The sequence below is a fragment of the Nelusetta ayraudi genome, unplaced genomic scaffold (genome assembly GCF_046127955.1).
Source record: "Nelusetta ayraudi isolate G7.1 ecotype Tasmania unplaced genomic scaffold, CSIRO-AGI_Nayr_v1 ptg000146l, whole genome shotgun sequence".
In the NCBI taxonomy this organism is placed as follows: Eukaryota; Metazoa; Chordata; class Actinopteri; order Tetraodontiformes; family Monacanthidae; genus Nelusetta; species Nelusetta ayraudi.
The window spans coordinates 746,530-763,717 of record NW_027466196.1 but is presented as its reverse complement, the minus strand read 5'-3'; the positions used below and the strand labels follow the sequence as shown (position 1 = coordinate 763,717).

Here is a 17,188-nt window from a genome sequence, read left to right as displayed (position 1 = left end):
GACCTGCTCCCAGGCAGGGTGAGTCATTCAGCGCAGTCTCCTCCCAGCGCCGAGCTGCACAACCTCCCCGTCCAACACACAGTACCCGCCTCCCCCGGCCACAAAGAGTCTTCTTTTAAGTTTGTCTATTCAATTTGAACAGACAAAGAAAAAAAAGTTGACCACCACGCAATTGCATGGTTTTGTTTTGTTTTTTCATACACATAAAAAAAAAATACGGTGCGATATTTCCATCTGCGATCACGGTAATAATTTCAGTTTTGAGTCTTATATATACTAATATATAGAAAACTAATATATTAATATACTTCTGCACAAAACACTGTGACAAATATGAGGAGACAACAGGACAAGTCCAGGCTTTGTTTGCATTCTGAGGAAATTAAAGATATTTTCATGGCACTGAGCAGCTCTAAACTAAGAACCTCAACTGTTGCCTGAGGATGAACAAACTGTGGATGGAAAGCATTTGGATTGAGATTGAGTTTGGTCCGTGATGTCGCTGCTGCCTGTGAAATATGAAACTTCTCTATAAAACAAAGTGTCTACAGAGATCAAACCTCAATGACCTTGATCATTTACAGCGCACTCTTACAGAAAGGGCTGCAGGCCTGGTGTTCTATTACCTCAAACCTTACCAGAATCTGTGTGAGCGCGCACGTGTGTGTGTGTGTGTGTGTGTGTGTGTGTGTGTGTGTGTGTGTGTGTGTGTGTGTGTGTGTGTGTCAGCATCGGGCATGTTTCTCTCCAAGACGTATACCAAGCTGCACAAACACATCCTGTTCTCTCTGGTAGACCCCTACTGGCGGCTTGTTGGCCCCTGGTTCCAACAAGTCGACTGTCCTTAAAGCCCAGTTTGTTTAAAGCTCAGCTCTCTGTTGACTTTGGCTTAATCCGCTGCGAGACACAGGATGCGTCTATTTGAAAACAAGCAAACTTAGTCCCGTTTTACATGCTATGGGACAGAAGTTCACATCAGCACATGTTGATGATCCTTTCCCTCACATAGCAATCTTTGCTATGTTTAGTGTCAGCAGAAATTGTTTGTTTTTTTCTTGTGCATATTGGATGTTTTTGTAAATAAAGAAAATGTAAAAAAAAAAAAAAAAAAAAAAAAAAAAAATTTGCTGAAAGTATTTCTAATGAAATATTTGGATGTGAATTGATCGTCTCTCTGTTCTTATACAATGGATGCAGTTTTCTTAATATGTGTTGATTACAGGGCTCAAGAACTGGGGCGCCACCTGCAGGTTTAATGCTGTTTGAGGTCTGAGTCATTGATGCGACTCACCGAACAACACACTCGCTGTCGCAAGAGCCGGAACTCAAAGGAGAGAAACTGCACTTTGCAAATAAATGAAAGAAGAAGAAACAGACGGCGTCGACCTGAACGCAATCTGCTGGATCAGTCAAAGCCGTTTGAATGTTTTCAGTCAGACACTGACAGCCACTTGTGATGATCGGCGATTATGTGTCACGTTCATTATGTTTTAAGTGCGGTTGAGCAAGTGTTTTAAGTCTATTTTTGATCATTGTTTATCCTAATTAGGGAATTTAGGGTTATGGTTGTGATGTTCTTTTTGAGGAGACACTTCAAACAGCTGATTCCACATGATTCAGAGTTCGGCTGCTGTGCTCGCCAGCGAACTGGGTCAGGCAGGAGTCAGCAGTCGTACCTTTAATTATCAGTGGTGACGGAGCAGGTGGGACGAAACCCTGCAGGTAGCAGAAATCCCATTGAGGTGGTTGGATGTGTTTGTCATTTGGTCTCTTTGAAGAGCTTCGCACACACACACACACACACACACACACACACACACACACACACACACACACACACACACACACAGAGGAGAGCCGAGTCAGTCTCATCTCACCGCCGCGCTGCGCATCGTGTGTCATCGCTGCTGCTGCCGCAGCACCTGTCCGCACCTGGGGACACACTCACACAAACAAGCACACATGTAAACACAACAGACAACACGAGCATGTGTGTGTGTGGGCACTTTACACTGACCTCCGGTGATTTCCTACCACTCATCTGTGGTGGGAATTCACCGGATGCATTTATAAAGACATTATCCCAGAAGTGCTGACACTTTCCTTTAAGCTCACAAAGTCCTCGTCTAATATCTATATCTACATCTATATCTATATTTATAAATGGTGGATATAGTATCGTTTGTCCTCCAGGACTTCAAGCGTCACTTTGCTGTGGAGGTATAAAACATTTTCAATGTTGAGCTCATATTCACCTCCTGTAATCATTTCAATATCATCAATCACTTGTGTTCACAACTTGCCATACAGAATTGTGAACATTTAGGACATGTTTCATAATGCTTTATGAAGGCGCTCGAAATGAATTCAACAGCAGACCTTCGTAGAACCGCGTCTCCTCAGTGAGGTGGGCCGTCGGGGAGCAGCGTCATCACATTTTCAGGCCAGAGACTCCAACGTGAGGGGACGGATGGAGTGAGGAGGAGGTGGAGGAGGAGGAGAAGGAGGAGGAGGAGGCCCTTCATCAGCTCTGATCGGAGAAAAAGACGGAAAATGTCACTCCATATTCCTCATCACATCCTCCTACATCACATATACACAAGCAACTGTTGCAATCAGGTTAGAGCTGCTAATAATAATATCAACTACTGGCAGACTGTTGGTGAAAGCTGGAGTTGTAACTCTGACTTTCCATACAACAGCATGCAATTAAAAAATATACATCATCAAACATTATGGGTTCCCCAAAGAACAAAAAAGAAATGTAACATTTAAACAAATAAATAAATAAAAACTCGATCTCAAATATTTTTTAATGTATTACCTTTTTCTTTTGCTTCAAATTTCAATGGCCAGTTTCATGATTGAACCAATCACACACACGAGACTGTGTGTTCCAGCCCAACCTCTCACACAAGTGTTTGACCTTCTGACAACATTCAGCGCTCGCAGTGCTCTTACTCTCCACAATACGTGCAGCGTTATAGTGTATCAAGACACTGCTGTCCTTACAACTTTTCCAATCGAGAACACAACAAGAAAAGATAAAAGGAGTTTCAGCACCTCGGAGAGAGGCACTCAGAGTGGCACGTTGGACTCTACTAATGGGAAAAACTGAATTGGCCATCAGCAAGACAGCGATGAAGGTTCACCAAGTGGCCATGTTGCAACCTGCACTTGGCTGAACTCACTGTTGCCCTCGGAAAAAGCACCAGGATGTCCCATCATGTGTCGCCCTCAATGGACCAGCGGAAGAAGATGAATCCTGTGCTACAGCTGTATTATGACCATCACAATTACATAATTACTAATACGATCATTTCTTCAAGATTGGCGGGCCAGATTTAAAAAAGCTTAATGGCCGCATACGGCCCCCAGGCCGTAGTTTGCTCATGCCTGATCCAGCCTTGTTGCTAAAATGTGCTTTTTCTCCGTCAGGAGTCTCTGCAGGTCAGTGGTGACCTAGAGGAGGTATTTGATGGTAGGGGTTGGGGTTGGGGTTGGGGTTAGGGTGTGGGGGTTGGGGGGTTGGGGGGGGGGGGGGGTGGAGCTGACAGCTCTTCCACAAGCTGAATGTCTTCACTCAGGAAGTGAAACGCCTGCCTCACGCTCTGACTTGGTGGCCGCCACTCACCCCTCTTTCAAATGAAGCCATCGGCTTCCAAGCCGTTGCCATGCATGTTATTAATAGACGTCGACTGGACTTAATTACAGGTCTGTGATTGGCCAGTAATGACAGGAAGAGTGAAGGCGACGTGTCTTTGAAGTGAGATTCTCCTGGAAGATGGATCAGCAGCCGCCCCTGCAGATCACGTCACCCTGCTGCAGGGCTCATAGCGAGAAGAAAGAGCGTCGGCTCACTGCTTGAACACCATCGATACGCTTGAGGACGCGAGAAACCATCGGTGAGATGTTTCAATTCCGAGCACGTTTGGTGTGTGTGTGTGACATGAGCTCGCGTGCACTCGCATTGATCACATGGCAGGTTAGACGACGTCGGGGGATAAGAGAGCGGAGATAAGATGACAATATTTCAAGTGCTCCATTTTATAATGAGTACTTTAGCCGAGGGCACGAGCGATATCACAGCCGGCTGGAGGCATCTGTCCAAATAAAATGTCAAGCAACTCATTGCAAGCAGAAGAGGCCAGCCTGTTCCCATTGGCTGCTGTTCAATAGGGCTTCTTCCGACTGTTTTTATTATAACATGGAACAGGCTGTAAGGACCTTGAGACACTCCCAACAGCACCACATGACCGTAGCCTTGGTGGAGCTCAGCTTGAGCTGTTCCACCTTCCAGAACCTTCCGCCATCGTCCTTCTTCTTGGTGGCCTTCCATGAAAACCGACGTCACCGTCCTCAAATAATACAACACGTGTTGGCAACACGACGATGTTAAACCTCAAGGTTGAAACATTCCCTGCCACGTCACGACCGTACATGAAGGAAAACAGCGTTCATGCTTGCCTCGATGGCAGGAGTGCCGTCCTGCCTGGCACGATGCCACCTCCTGACAACCAGGAAGACTCCGGCGACTGAGAGACGGAAGGATGCAGACGGGATGGCAGCAGGCTGGGACAGCTGGCAGGCTGGTGAAACCCAGCTCACCTGATCTCCCTCTGAACTGGGCTGAAGGAATGGAATGTCCCCTCGCCTGTCAAACACCCAAACACGTCTGTTTAGACACTTGAGCGTGAGGCCTGTACATGTCCTCTGGTTTTATTTGGAAACATTTAGAAGTGGGATATTTTTAAGACCTGCGAGTCAGACACGTTAGGATGCACTCTGTGTCGCGACGCTGCAGCGCTGCTGCATGCTGGAGAGTTTGCACCGCAGCAGTCCGAGAGTTTGTCTGGGGGGGGGGGCGCTGTGACAGCGTCCATCTGATTCCCAGAGGCACTTTTACTGGGTTCTGGTCTCGGTGTCGGACTGGACAGACTGGGGAGTTTTGATCCAGACCAGTGGGGACTCAGCCGACGCTGTAATAACACGATAATAAGAGAAAATAATCCAGCTGCTGCCGTTTTACGCTCTGTAATGTATATGTATAAATATGTATATACATATATATATATATATATATATATATATATATATATATATTTAAATATATGATATACACTACGTGTCAAAATTTTGGACAAATCTACTCAAGCAATTTCAATTTTAACTTTACAACTTTCTACACTGCAGATCGATGCCGAAGACATCAAAAATATACGAGCGGGATCTTTGTAATTATGCAGCAAAGAAACGCAGGTTCAACAACTCTCAATACGCTTTTAATGAAAGGCGGCTATTCTGAAGAATTTCAATATAAAAAAATGTTTGAGTTATTTGACGCTTTGATTGTTTCCTCCATCATTCCGTGTGAGTTCATACGTAGTTCTGATGCCTTCAGTGAGAAACTGCAGTGTCAACAGTCACAAGAATAAAAGAGAAGACATTCAGTCCACAGGCTGGGTCCAGACTGCGGACCGCTGGTGTATCAAGTCTTGGTCTGGGTCTTGGTCTGGATGCTCTCCAGCCTTGTCTAGTCCCCTGGTGTGGGTTGCTGCGTTGACTCCAGCATGTGCAGGTTGTGCTAGTGGGGACAGGACCGCTGGAATTCCAGGCCTCGGCAGTAAAAACACGCGTGTATCAGTGCGACGCTCCCACACACAGGCGGCCCAGTGTAAAGTGGTCATGCCTCCCGACGGATCTGTCACCAGATGCTTAGTGTGTCCTGCAGCCGCTGACGGCAGCGGCCCGGCTCTTTGTCTGCCTGACTGCAGCACAACAGAAGCACCGTCGCATTCCCCACGTCCACGCTGCTCTACAGGGACCACTCTCTCCCTCTCTCTCTCTCTCCCTCTCTCTCTCCCTCTCTCCCTCTCTCTCTCTCTCTCTCTGGAGGCAAGGCTCTCTTTCCCCCCTTCCTCGGACGTGTCATCGGGTGAAAGGATGTTCATTAAGCCGAGGACGGTGAGAAACCCTAGCAGCGCCACGTCAGGGCACATTTAGCCTGCAAGTCCTCGCTCCCTGGGCGGGTTTTTGCCTGTTCCTGCTCCTGGGAGCAGCCAGGGCGTAAATCTTCCCGCTTCCTGCTCAGCAGCTCTGGGAAATTCACAGGGAGTCGAGGCTCAGGTGCAGCCCGGAGCCCAGACTCCAAACTACAAGAGGGTGAGAAGAAGAACTTCAAGGGAACCTTCAGGCACCACAGGCACTTTTAGTTTCTCCAGGAAGGAGGAGGGAGGACACGGCATCACTCGTTACTTACAAGCACTGAGATAGATGGATAGATAGATGGATAGATGGATAGATAGATAGACAGATAGATAGATGGATAGACAGATAGACAGATAGACAGATAGACAGATAGATAGATAGATAGATCGATAGATAGATAGATAGACGGATGGATAGATAGATAGATGGATGTACTTTATTGATCTGAACTGAACTGTTGCAGCACTAAAAACTATACATCAAATCAACTATGCATCAATTACAAGAAAGAGTCAAGTGAATCTAAAATAGAACAAAACAAACGTGAGCAAGATGTTCATAAATATTTTCCAAAAGAGTGATCCAGCTTCATGATAAATGACAGTTGGTGACGCTATCAGGCCAAAGTGTGCTGCATCGTTGCAAAAATATCCACCGAATTTCGATCAAGTTAAAGCAAACAAACAAACAAACAAACAAACAAACAAACAAACAAACGCAGTGGAGTTTTAAAAGGAAGTCCAGCTTGTTCTGGTTGGCTCCTTGGTGAAAGCACAGGAATCCACTGCATGCAACTCACGCATGCAGTGGAGTCTGCTGGAAGTGCTTTGACTGCGAAATAATAATAAATCACCTTGAAAGTTTGCGAATCCTGGCAGAGTTCTGACTGAGGCGCAGGGTGAGGTCGCCGTGTGTGTGTGTGTGTGTGTGTGTGTGTGTGTGTGTGTGTGTGTGTGAGACAGAGAGACAGAGGGCGGTAGCACAGAAGCAGGTTGCATGCCACACAGTGAGACGGCACTGGGATCCGTCATCAGAACCATTATCCTTTGTTGCTGCCAGAGCCGCCAGCGTCAGGTGATGAGAGTTCAGGTTAAAGTGCAGCCGGCTGAGCATGGCCCTCCACTCTCCACCGGCTCAAGTATCGCAAATTAATTCGCCTTTGACGGAGCAAAAATGTGTGCGGCGCTGACGAGAGCGTGGACTGAGCAACACCTTACAGTGACAGAAGCAACGCGGCCGTGTGAGCGCCACGCCTCGGCAGCTGCCTCCCAAAATAAAAGACGTATTTCTAAAGAATTTCGACAACGTATACGATTTGCGATTTGCGGGCGGGTCCACGTTGTTTGCTGTGAAGAACGGTTCTTGTGTTTTTTCTCTTTGATGACTCGTAAATAAAAGCGGGTATACTTTCAATACCCGCTTATTCCTGAGCTCAGGGTCATGCAGCGTACGCATATGTATCTGGTATAGATAGCTGGTATAGATGCATGTACAGGTACTACCCAGGAAATTAGAATATCCTGAACAGGTTTCTGTGTTTCTGCATTTCAACTTAAAAGGTGAATGTGACATATTATATAAAGGAATAATATGCAAATCAATATATTTCCAGTTTTTATTTCTTTGCATTTTGCTGATCAGGTCTTGCAGCTTAAAAAAAACAAAACCTCACATTTTATAATCATTTTCTGAGTTTGTGGCTTTGTGGTTTTAATAAGCTGAAAATCTGAATCAGCAAAGTGACAACAAGGAACTGCTTGAGAGGTCAGTGTGTGTGGAATGGCTCAATAAAATGTGTTGCTTTCATCTTTTAATGTTAAATTGCCAAAATAAAAGAACTTTAACTGGATATTCTAATTGTTCAGGTAGTACCTGTATATGCAGATTTGCATATATACTGCGCAGATATGCATATAAATACATATTATATACGCGTGCATACGACATAACGATCAACATAAATATTTACCATATACTAAATTCATTGCAATACAACAATCAACACTGTTCTATTTATAGATTATCCCTCCTCTTCCTCAGTTATCACCTCCTCTTACAAATACTTGTTTAGACATTTTTTGTACCCTTTTTTTTTTTTTTTTTTTTTTTTAAACAGCTTTATATTTGCACTCTGTTTTCTTTCTGTCTGCAGACTCAGAGACTCAGACGGTTCCACCAGGTCCCAGTGATGTTCACTGGCCCGTGGCCACTGCACAGGACAGCAGCGGTTCACTCTATCTCATCTCAACAGACCCATCACAACTGTATCCCCCCCCTCCCCTCCCCCTTCCTCGCAAAGAAAAAGAAAAAAAGAAGCTCTCCAAACAGCTGCAAACTCCTGTGATAAGCTGGAGGCCAACATAAATAAGACGAGGCTCCTTTGCCAGCCGCCCAGTTTGCAGTGTAAACACTGCTGGAGTGTGCAAGGTAACTGGTCAACACGTCCTCTTCCCAGTCTGACAAACCCCAGTAACCTTCCTGGGCCTCAGGCTGTGGACTCACTCCGCCAGCGGCTGGCACAGGTGTGGCCAAGCTATGGCCCGGGGGCCACGTGCGTCCCGTTAATTTATCTAATGGGGCCCGCCGAACTTGAGGAACTTCCATCAACGGTCGGTCACTCATCCAACAGCTGCATCTCCTCCATGTTTGCAGTGCTTCCAGGGTCATTTCAGATTCAGAGTCAGAGGTCAAAGGTCAACTCTTGATTTCTCCCTCTCTGCATTTTTTTTGCCATCCTTCTCCTCTTTCAGCTCAGTTTGGGATTTCACCTGCGGCGGCAACCTTTTCCTTTGTGCTGGAAGATCTGGACCTTCTCTGGGACCTTGACTGGTACACGGTCATGGTCTTCAGCCTGGTAGTGTGACGAGTTATCAGGCCACCACCTGCAAACTGACAGCAACAACCTGCATCTGTTGTTGTTTGTGTTTGCCCACCAACTGTTACGCCCATTCAAATGAAAGATGAGTCCAAACCACAGTCTAACAACCACACAGCAGGAGCACTCAGCTCCTTTGCCTTTGAACCACCTGCACTTGCAAAAACACGCAGGGCGTTATCACATTATCACCTGCGGTGTGCGTCTGCTGCACGCATGAAACGGATCCTTCAAGCCCGGTTGTGTTTATCCAACACAGCCTGGTGAAAATATCTGAGTCTTCACAGCGCTCGGACGTGTCGCCGTTCCCCCGAGAGGAGAATTAACGCCGAGAACAAAGTTGCGTGTCGAAAGACGGGCGGTGAAACGGAAACGCCTTGGCGCTTTGTTGGCCGGTCGGGTGTCGCCTTCTCCCCTGACCCGTGAGGATGAGGATGAGTCGCCACCTTCACACAGCAAACACGCACACAGCGGGCGGTCAGAGGAAGCGGAACGACACCGCTGCACGCGTCCAAAGACCTGATCCGTCCACCGCTGACCACCTGAGGCAGAACACAGGCTTTCAAAAGGCCACGTTTGGCATAGAAGGTTGTAAAGTCCGTGACAATAAAATGCAAGCTTCTTGAAACTGTCTCCATAACTTTGTGTGACTGACTTTGTCTTCACCAAAAGGGAACACAAGACTGCCAGCCGTGGTGAGTTGGGCCGGTCTTAAATTGTCAGACGTGGCAACCCGTCAACCACCTGCACCAGGAGGCACCAGGAGTCACCAGGAGTCACCAGGAGGCAGCAGGAGACACCAGGAGGCAGCAGGAGTCACCAGGAGGCAGCAGGAGGCAGCAGGAGGCAGCAGGAGGCAGCAGGAGGCCCCGTCTGCCCTGCTGCTGCTGCTGCTGCTGCTGCTGCTGGACACTGATTGATATGAACACATGGAAAAGGCCTCGGAACTCATAGATGCAAATAGGAGATAATAACACGGGGATTTGATACAATACAGACCGTCATCATTTCTTGCCATGCATTTTAGCAGTTGCGAAACCTCGAGGTGGGGTTTTGTTTTGTTTTTTAAAAATCCAAAAAAAAAAAAATCAAAATCCAAAGACGTGGAGGAAGGAAGCCCCTCGCAGTGAACTGATCACAGGTATGTCCTGTAAAGTAAGAGCCCAGAGAATTAGCAGAGCAGCGCCCGAGGGGCTGGGAGAGAAGTGCAGTCATCATGGTATGCAGCCAGTGATTAAAAGCTGCCTGTAGTTTCTTGCTGCCTTGCAAAGCACGTGACCAGCTGCAAAAGGTCAACGCAAGGGAGCGACTCGATTGTCGTCGTCACTTTGTCATCACTGTGCGGTTTTGTTTGTGATAAAGGAATAGAACTGATGTGAAGTGCTCACAAAAGTCCAATTCAATTCAATTCAATTCAATTCAATTCAATTCAATTCAATTCAATCCTTTCTCGCCACTGTCAACGTTTGTCACCAACACTAAGTGTCAAAATGTCAGTTTAGTGGAGCCCCACATGACAGGAAGACGGAATGAAAGAAAGAGATAGAAACATTAGAACATGTAAAAACAAGCAACGGTCAACATCATAGTGTCCTGCGTTGCTGTAAACAATTAAACGATCGTGGCGTGAATTTTCAAATATTGCGATTGCTGAGAATTTTAGATTCTGAGTGGACAAACTGAGCGCTGATATTTTCTGTTTCAAAATGATCGTGTCCAATGATTTTTTTTCTTTTTTTTTTCTTTTTTTTTCCCTTTTTTTCCTTCTTTTTTTTCTTCTTTCCAATGATTTTCTTTGTGCTGTGAAGACACAAAAAAAAAGACTTTACAACTACAACTACTTACTGTACAATTTTCTCCGGCTACCAAATAGACATCAACAATGACGGTGTTTCTCCAGGTTCCCCTTCACAGACGTGCAGATGTGATCTGATGGAGGGGAAGCGCGGACGCAGGAGCACAGGGTGCTCCCTCAGACAGAGGCCAGCACGGCTCTGAAGTGACCTGCGAGCGATTGGGCTGACCCGAGGATCAAAGAGGAAACGGCGGAGCTGCGCGAGCGTCTCCCGTTAAGTACAAAGAGCCGCGCCGTCGGCTGGGGCGAGCCTCCCCGACGCTGACCCGCTGCCGCTGCGGGCCAGCCAGCCAGCCAGCCAGCCTCAACAAACACACTGCTGGACGACTTCAAACACGCCGGCTCCACTCCCAACTTCATTACCTCACATGAAAGACCTGGGATTCCTCTTTCATTTCAGCCAGACGCTTTTGTTTGATGCAATGCACTGACCTACGAGGGCGCCGACGAGCACGTTTGAAAACCCCCCGCCGCTCGGCCTCCTGCATGGGAGCGACGCAGCCACCGCGCAGGCAAACGCAACCGCAGTCAATTACTGGCAACTAGTTGCATGACTGTCACAGTCGTTGTACCGTCGATACAATGCGTTAGTATCAAAGTGAATGACGGTAACACTACAACCGTACACGGTAGCGTCACCGTTTGTGATGGAGCTCTATGCAGTGGCTATGCACCGCACGTCACTGCAAAAAAAAAAATAAAATAGACAGTTAATGCCTGTGAGCTTGCACTGTTGACAGTCATTCACCGTGTTTCCTGTGATATAATACAGTAAACAACAACAACAGCAGTCAAGCAGTCTTTTACTGTGACATCATCAAATGTTGTGAAACCCTGCTCACGTTTAACGGTGGATTTATTTATTCCTAGGACCCATGATTTCTTTCTATGGCTCGAACCAGAGTGACTCTCACGTCAGGTGGTCCCGCCCTCCCGTCCCTCCCCCCCTCCTGTCCCCCCCTTCTTCCCCTCCCTTCACCTGTGCAGGTGAGCGCTAGGGGAGGGTCTTCAATTAGTGGCTGAATCTTGTGTGTGGAATGAATGTTTCCCTGTTCTACAGCTTCAACACGTGGCCCTCACACACCAGCACCAGCACCAGCAGCAGCACCAGCCCCAGTACCAGCAGCAGCACCGGCACCGGCACCAGCACCTGACTGCTTACATAGTACTCCTTACTGCTACATATATTCACGTGTTTTTGTTATGTAAACCTGATGGACCGTTCATGTTGCCTACACACCTTGCCTAAACGGAAGCGTGTGGTGAGGTCAGGTGGACTTCGCTAACGAGATATGTGGCCAGTAACTTCCCAGGCTGGTCGGGAGTTTCTCCTGTCTGAAATTAGCCAAGTGTTGCCCGGAACAATCAAACTACAGGAGGAGGACCTGGTCATGAACGAGCTCTCTCATTTGCATGTGTAGCTTTTTCCTCACTGACAGATCTTTTTTCTCAATAACAGAGAAAGAGCGCGATGCATGGAAAGGTTTGAATACTCACAGCGACCGTAAAAGCTGACTGCTGGTGAAAATAAAGCAGCTGCATCAGCGTGTTGGGTGTAGTTCTCTCACTCTGCTTGGTGTTCCATCAGTCTCGAAGAGAGAAGAATCACAGCGGCGTTCGCAGATGATCATTTGAATTAAAAAAACACCACTGGTGTTCCTCCTCCGCCACGTTTCTATTGATCAGATGTGACTGCGTGTTTGCGGCTGATTCCGGTCACAGTGCAGTTCCTGCGAGAGGCTGGTGCGTCTGAAAGGCCCTGCCAGGAGACCAAACAATGATTAGTTACACATCAGCCAGGGTTGCCTGAAGGCCGGAAACCAGTATGTAGAAGTGTGATGGAGTGAGCGCGCTCCATATTTCAGTGTCAGCGCCGCAGGGAGAACCAGTGTTTGGCATGTCGGGGAAAGGCTCTCCCTTCCTCCGCTCGTATATCCATGTTTCTAATGTATCTGCACTCATTCCTCCTGGTTCACACGGTCCAAGCGTGCCATCAGACAGGGTTTAACATGTTTCACGTTTGTCAAGAAGGACTGTTTTATTCTGACAGCGCAGTCGGGCCGTCTTTCCGAATGACAGCAGTTTGTCGGGCTGCAGGAAAGTCGCCGCTGTCAAAATCCCGTTTTTTCCTTTTTTTTTCGTCGATCATTTCATTTGAGGAGAGACGAACTGGAATGGTGAATGTTGCTCACAGGTCGGCGTTGCTGGGAATTTTCAGCTCTGAACGTCACCGCTGATCCCAGAAGGAAGGAAAGTTTGGTGCACTTACAGGGTGGAGCAAAGGCAAAAAGAAAACACATCTACTTCAGAAAACACAATGAAACAACAGGTCGAGAAAATAAAGCCACTGTTCAATATGTATATACCGAGAAAAGCATGCAGGCAGCAGACATGCTTAAATATCAGTATTAATGATGACACATTTGCAGAGTTGGTTTGCATTTTCTGTGGACGAAGAATAAAACTGCTCCTATTTCAAATGCCATTCCTCTTTTACACCTCATCCAATATTTAATGCTGCTAATATTTGTACGTTTCACCTGTCGCTGTTTTGTGTGAAGCGCTGCTTCTTCATTGGCTTTGCATTAAATAGCATTTGCACGTACTGAAACCAAATCCTAACGAGTCTGAACGCGGCTTTCGTCAGAAAGGTCACCGTGACTGAAAGAAATTAATCAGACTGTGATTCACAATCAGCCTGGAAAGATTTGCACCACTCTGACTTCTCCTGACAGGTAAATGGGGCTCTTACATAAAGACGAGCACTTTGATGTGTGTGCTGTGTGTGGTTTATTTTATTTTTTTTTTTATTTTTTTTTCATTATTTATAGGTTTCGTTCCACTGACTCACAGACTGGTACGGCACGATAAAGAGACCTGGCGGCTTTGTGTGGTGAACCAGAGAAGATGAAACAGAGTTTGATGCTTGTTGCAGTGGAGCTCCGTGACAAGTTGCTCCAAAGTACTGAACTCCCTCTGTGGCACCACCGCAGAGGGAGTTCAGAGACACACAATGTTTGTCTGTGGAAAAGGTGAGTCATAATTTCACTGTCTCTTGCTACGAGCAGCCAATAAAAAAAAAAAAAAAAAAAAAAAAGCGGCGCTGAGTCATCACGGCAATGGGAGGCTCGCGCAGCAGCAGTGGCGGGTCATGGAATCAGCGCGCTATGGCGCGGGAGTCGTCACGAAGAATGTTTGTCCTCCGCGCCAATGGAAAAATGTGGGCATGTACAGAAAGCATGCTTACACACACACACACACACACACACACACACACACACACACACACACCCCAGCATATTGTGCAAGTCGACATTCTTCCAGCGCCAACGCTGGCTTTGTTGGAACAGTCTGCTGCCCCCTATTGACAAGCAGCGACGCACCTGATTGGCTCAAGTGGAGACAAGACGAGAGACCGCAGGTTCACTTGTTTGGTGAAGCTTCAGTTACACTTCCGTTCTCGCGCAGATCAGATTCCAATCTGGTAGCACACTTTGAAAATATTCAGCAGTAACATTAACAGCAATGCAAAAACAACCCCAACCAAATAGCAGCAGCAGTAGTACTACTACTACTAGGACTAGTAGTAGTAGTACTACTAGTAGTAGTAGTACTACTACTACTAGTCCTAGTAGTAGTAGTACTACTGCTGCTGCTGCTGCTGCTGCTACTGTTACTACTACTATTACTACAGCAACAATAACAAACACTACTACTACTACTACTACTACAACTAATAATAATAATAATAATAATAATAATAATAATAATAATAATAATAATAATGTAATTATTTAGAGTTGGAAATGTAAACAACCCTCTTTGGAAAGGAGGAAAGGCCTTGGACATCCAATAAAGCTCAAGCAGCTGCATTAAAGCAGTACCATAGACAGAGTTGCCAGTTCAATGTGAGCAATGTGAATGTGTTTGGACTACAGTGGTAAGTCTGAGTAGAGAAAATCAGTACAGGTATAAGTATGGTACAGAAAAGCCCCACGGCCAGGAATCAAACCCACAACCTTCTCACTGTGAGGCAACAGAACAAACTTCCCATGGGTTGTTAGTAACTGTGTTATTTCCCAATGTGATGTTTGGCACAGCCGTGATGAGAATGTTTGCAAAGAGCATCTTTGACAGTGACAAAGACAAAGCCAGTGGAGAGCTGCTGCTTGTCATGTTCCAGTGACGTGGTCCAACCTACTGCATTCATTTGTCTTGATAAGCAGCGGAGACGGGGGTCCCACCCTGGCTGTGTATCTGGGATGCCGCCTCAAACGCCGGATGCGTTTGGGCCTCAGCAGGGAGCAGAGAGGAAACCCAAAGGAGACAGTGGTGGACTTCACCATCCTATTTAAAAAAAAAAAAGAAAAAAGAAAAGAATAAACTTGGTTAAGTCACTGAGTTATTTAATATTTCTGCAAACTGAACACAGCCACCTGCTGTAGTGCAGTATTTGAACTCCTCTTTACTCATCAGACCAAAGTATAACATCCTGCTACAAGCAACTATTGTGTTACCAAGGAGGTGACGGTGTGACAAGAGGGTTTTGATGGTCAGCGGTCAATTAATGTGTTGCCCACAGTCAAACATCAGGGTTGGTGGACTTACTGTGTGTGGAACCCTGCAGCAGCCAGCCAGCCAGCCAGTCAGCCAGTCAGTCGCTGCTGTTTATTTATCAGGAGCCCAGAGAGACTCAGCCGCCCTGCACTTTCCATGCCAGCAGCCGTCTATCAGGGTGTATTAATAGGTTGAGGTGGCAGCACCCACTGCAGTTTCCGGGTGGGTGTTTTCAGGGTGTAACACACACCCAGAGCACGGTGGAAACAGCCAAGATAACACCCCCCCACACACACACACGGTCGTGACGTCACTCACGCTCTTCCACTCTGCTTCGACCGTGTTGCTGTTGGAAGAACAGAAGTCAAACTCACGCCTCGTGCTCTTGAAATGTTTCTCCTTCATTCATTTTACACGTTGACTTGAGCCGGGCGTGCTGTTCCATCAAGACAGGGGGAACCTTTGTTAGTTCATGTGTTTTAACTCTAGGTGGAGCTGTTGGATAGCGGATTCTTCATATTGCGTCAGGATGCAGCGCTTGTACAAGAATTCATTCGCGTGTTTTATTGATCATCTCTGCACTGCCGCGGCTTCACGCTGCGAGGGACACCAAGAGTCAGTGGTGCACAGAACTACACGAACTTGTGTACTGTGTATCTCCGCGTGGTTTCTGAAACAACGGTATGCATTGAACAAAGGGCTGCTGGCTGCTGACCAGACCTCCTTTTCAAAAATCACTTCAAAAACACAACTTTCGAAACCAAGTCCTTCCACTTCAGCTGCAACCTTGACCTTGACGGGAACGAGGCAACATTTCTCCAAAATAAAATGTAAACTTTGGCTGTTGAGTGTTTAATGGCTTTGACAACGCGTTGTTTTCTCAAGGCACAAAATGACCATTTCATATAGATGCGGGTTTGCGTCCGACAGAGAATAAAGATGCAATGATTTCATTCACCACACGGGGGAGAGGACTAGTTGCAGTCTAAACGTGACGCAAGAATGAAACAATATTTTTTGACAATACAGAAAATATTTCCTAAGATCAAACAGTTTCCAAGAAAGTCTGTAGAAAATCATCATTTACAATAACTTTTTTCTTTTTTAAAAGCCAAGTTTTTGGCTTTTTTTTTTTCTTATTTATTTATTTTTTTTACAGGATTCTTGACTAATATGTGTTTATATTATTTATTTATTTTAAATGTATGCATGCGAGCGCGTGAGCTCAGCACCACGTGAAACCTCCAGCGCGGCCGCTCCGCTGTCAGACGGCGCCGGCTGTGATGAAGACGTAGATCCTGGTGAGGAAGGTGGTGAAGGTGCCTTGCCGCAGCAGCTTCATCTCCACGTCGATGAGGAAGTCCTTGGGCTGGCGCGCCTGCCTCTGCAGGTAGACGGCCCCCATGAAGCTGTTGAGCTTCCTGGTGCTGAAGAAGCCCTCCTGGTTGCCTCCGACGATGCCGATGAAGATGTGATCCCCGGAGTAGGCCGGCGACGGCCCGATGCGGAAGATCTGCGTGGGCGTGACGGTGTTGGTCTGGAAGCTCAGCTGGTAGTAGGTGATGCGCAGCGGAGAGTTGAGGCAGTCTAAGGAGTTGGGGGGGCAGCCGGACCTCTCGCACCGCCTGCGGGGACGAGAGGAGGACACGCTGACCTGGGGGCGGGGGGGCGTCACAGAGCCACACACCTAAACGCTGACATATTCAGGGGGGGGGGGGGGGGGGGGTTTGCTGATCAAAGGTGTCTTGACTTCCACTTGGTGGGAGTCAAGTTCCCTGTTACTGAGCAGAGCTGCACCACTAATCCCTGTCACTGCTAACCAGGGCTGTGTGTGCAGCACACTGCCACTGCACTGCCACTGGTAGCACTGGTAGCACTGGCAGCACTGCCAACCTCTGGCAACCTCTGGAGAA

General features: G+C 47.0%; 2 protein-coding genes and 1 long non-coding RNA gene across 7 annotated transcripts in view; 1 reads left to right on the top strand and 2 right to left on the bottom strand.

Moving 5' to 3' along the window:
* Positions 1–17,188, bottom strand: part of hdac11 (histone deacetylase 11) — a 400,302-nt gene that overhangs the window by 327,326 nt on the left and 55,788 nt on the right. The window lies entirely within an intron of this gene.
* Positions 1–17,188, top strand: part of LOC142879789 (uncharacterized) — a 143,081-nt gene that overhangs the window by 83,500 nt on the left and 42,393 nt on the right. The gene's annotated exons all lie outside the window — the stretch shown is intronic.
* Positions 16,100–17,188, bottom strand: part of fbln2 (fibulin 2) — a 31,837-nt gene continuing 30,748 nt past the window's right edge. The window contains exon 17 of the mRNA XM_076013276.1: positions 16,100–16,900. Coding sequence (XP_075869391.1) covers positions 16,540–16,900 — 361 coding nt within the window. The 3' untranslated portion in view covers positions 16,100–16,539. The remainder of the gene's footprint in view (positions 16,901–17,188) is intronic.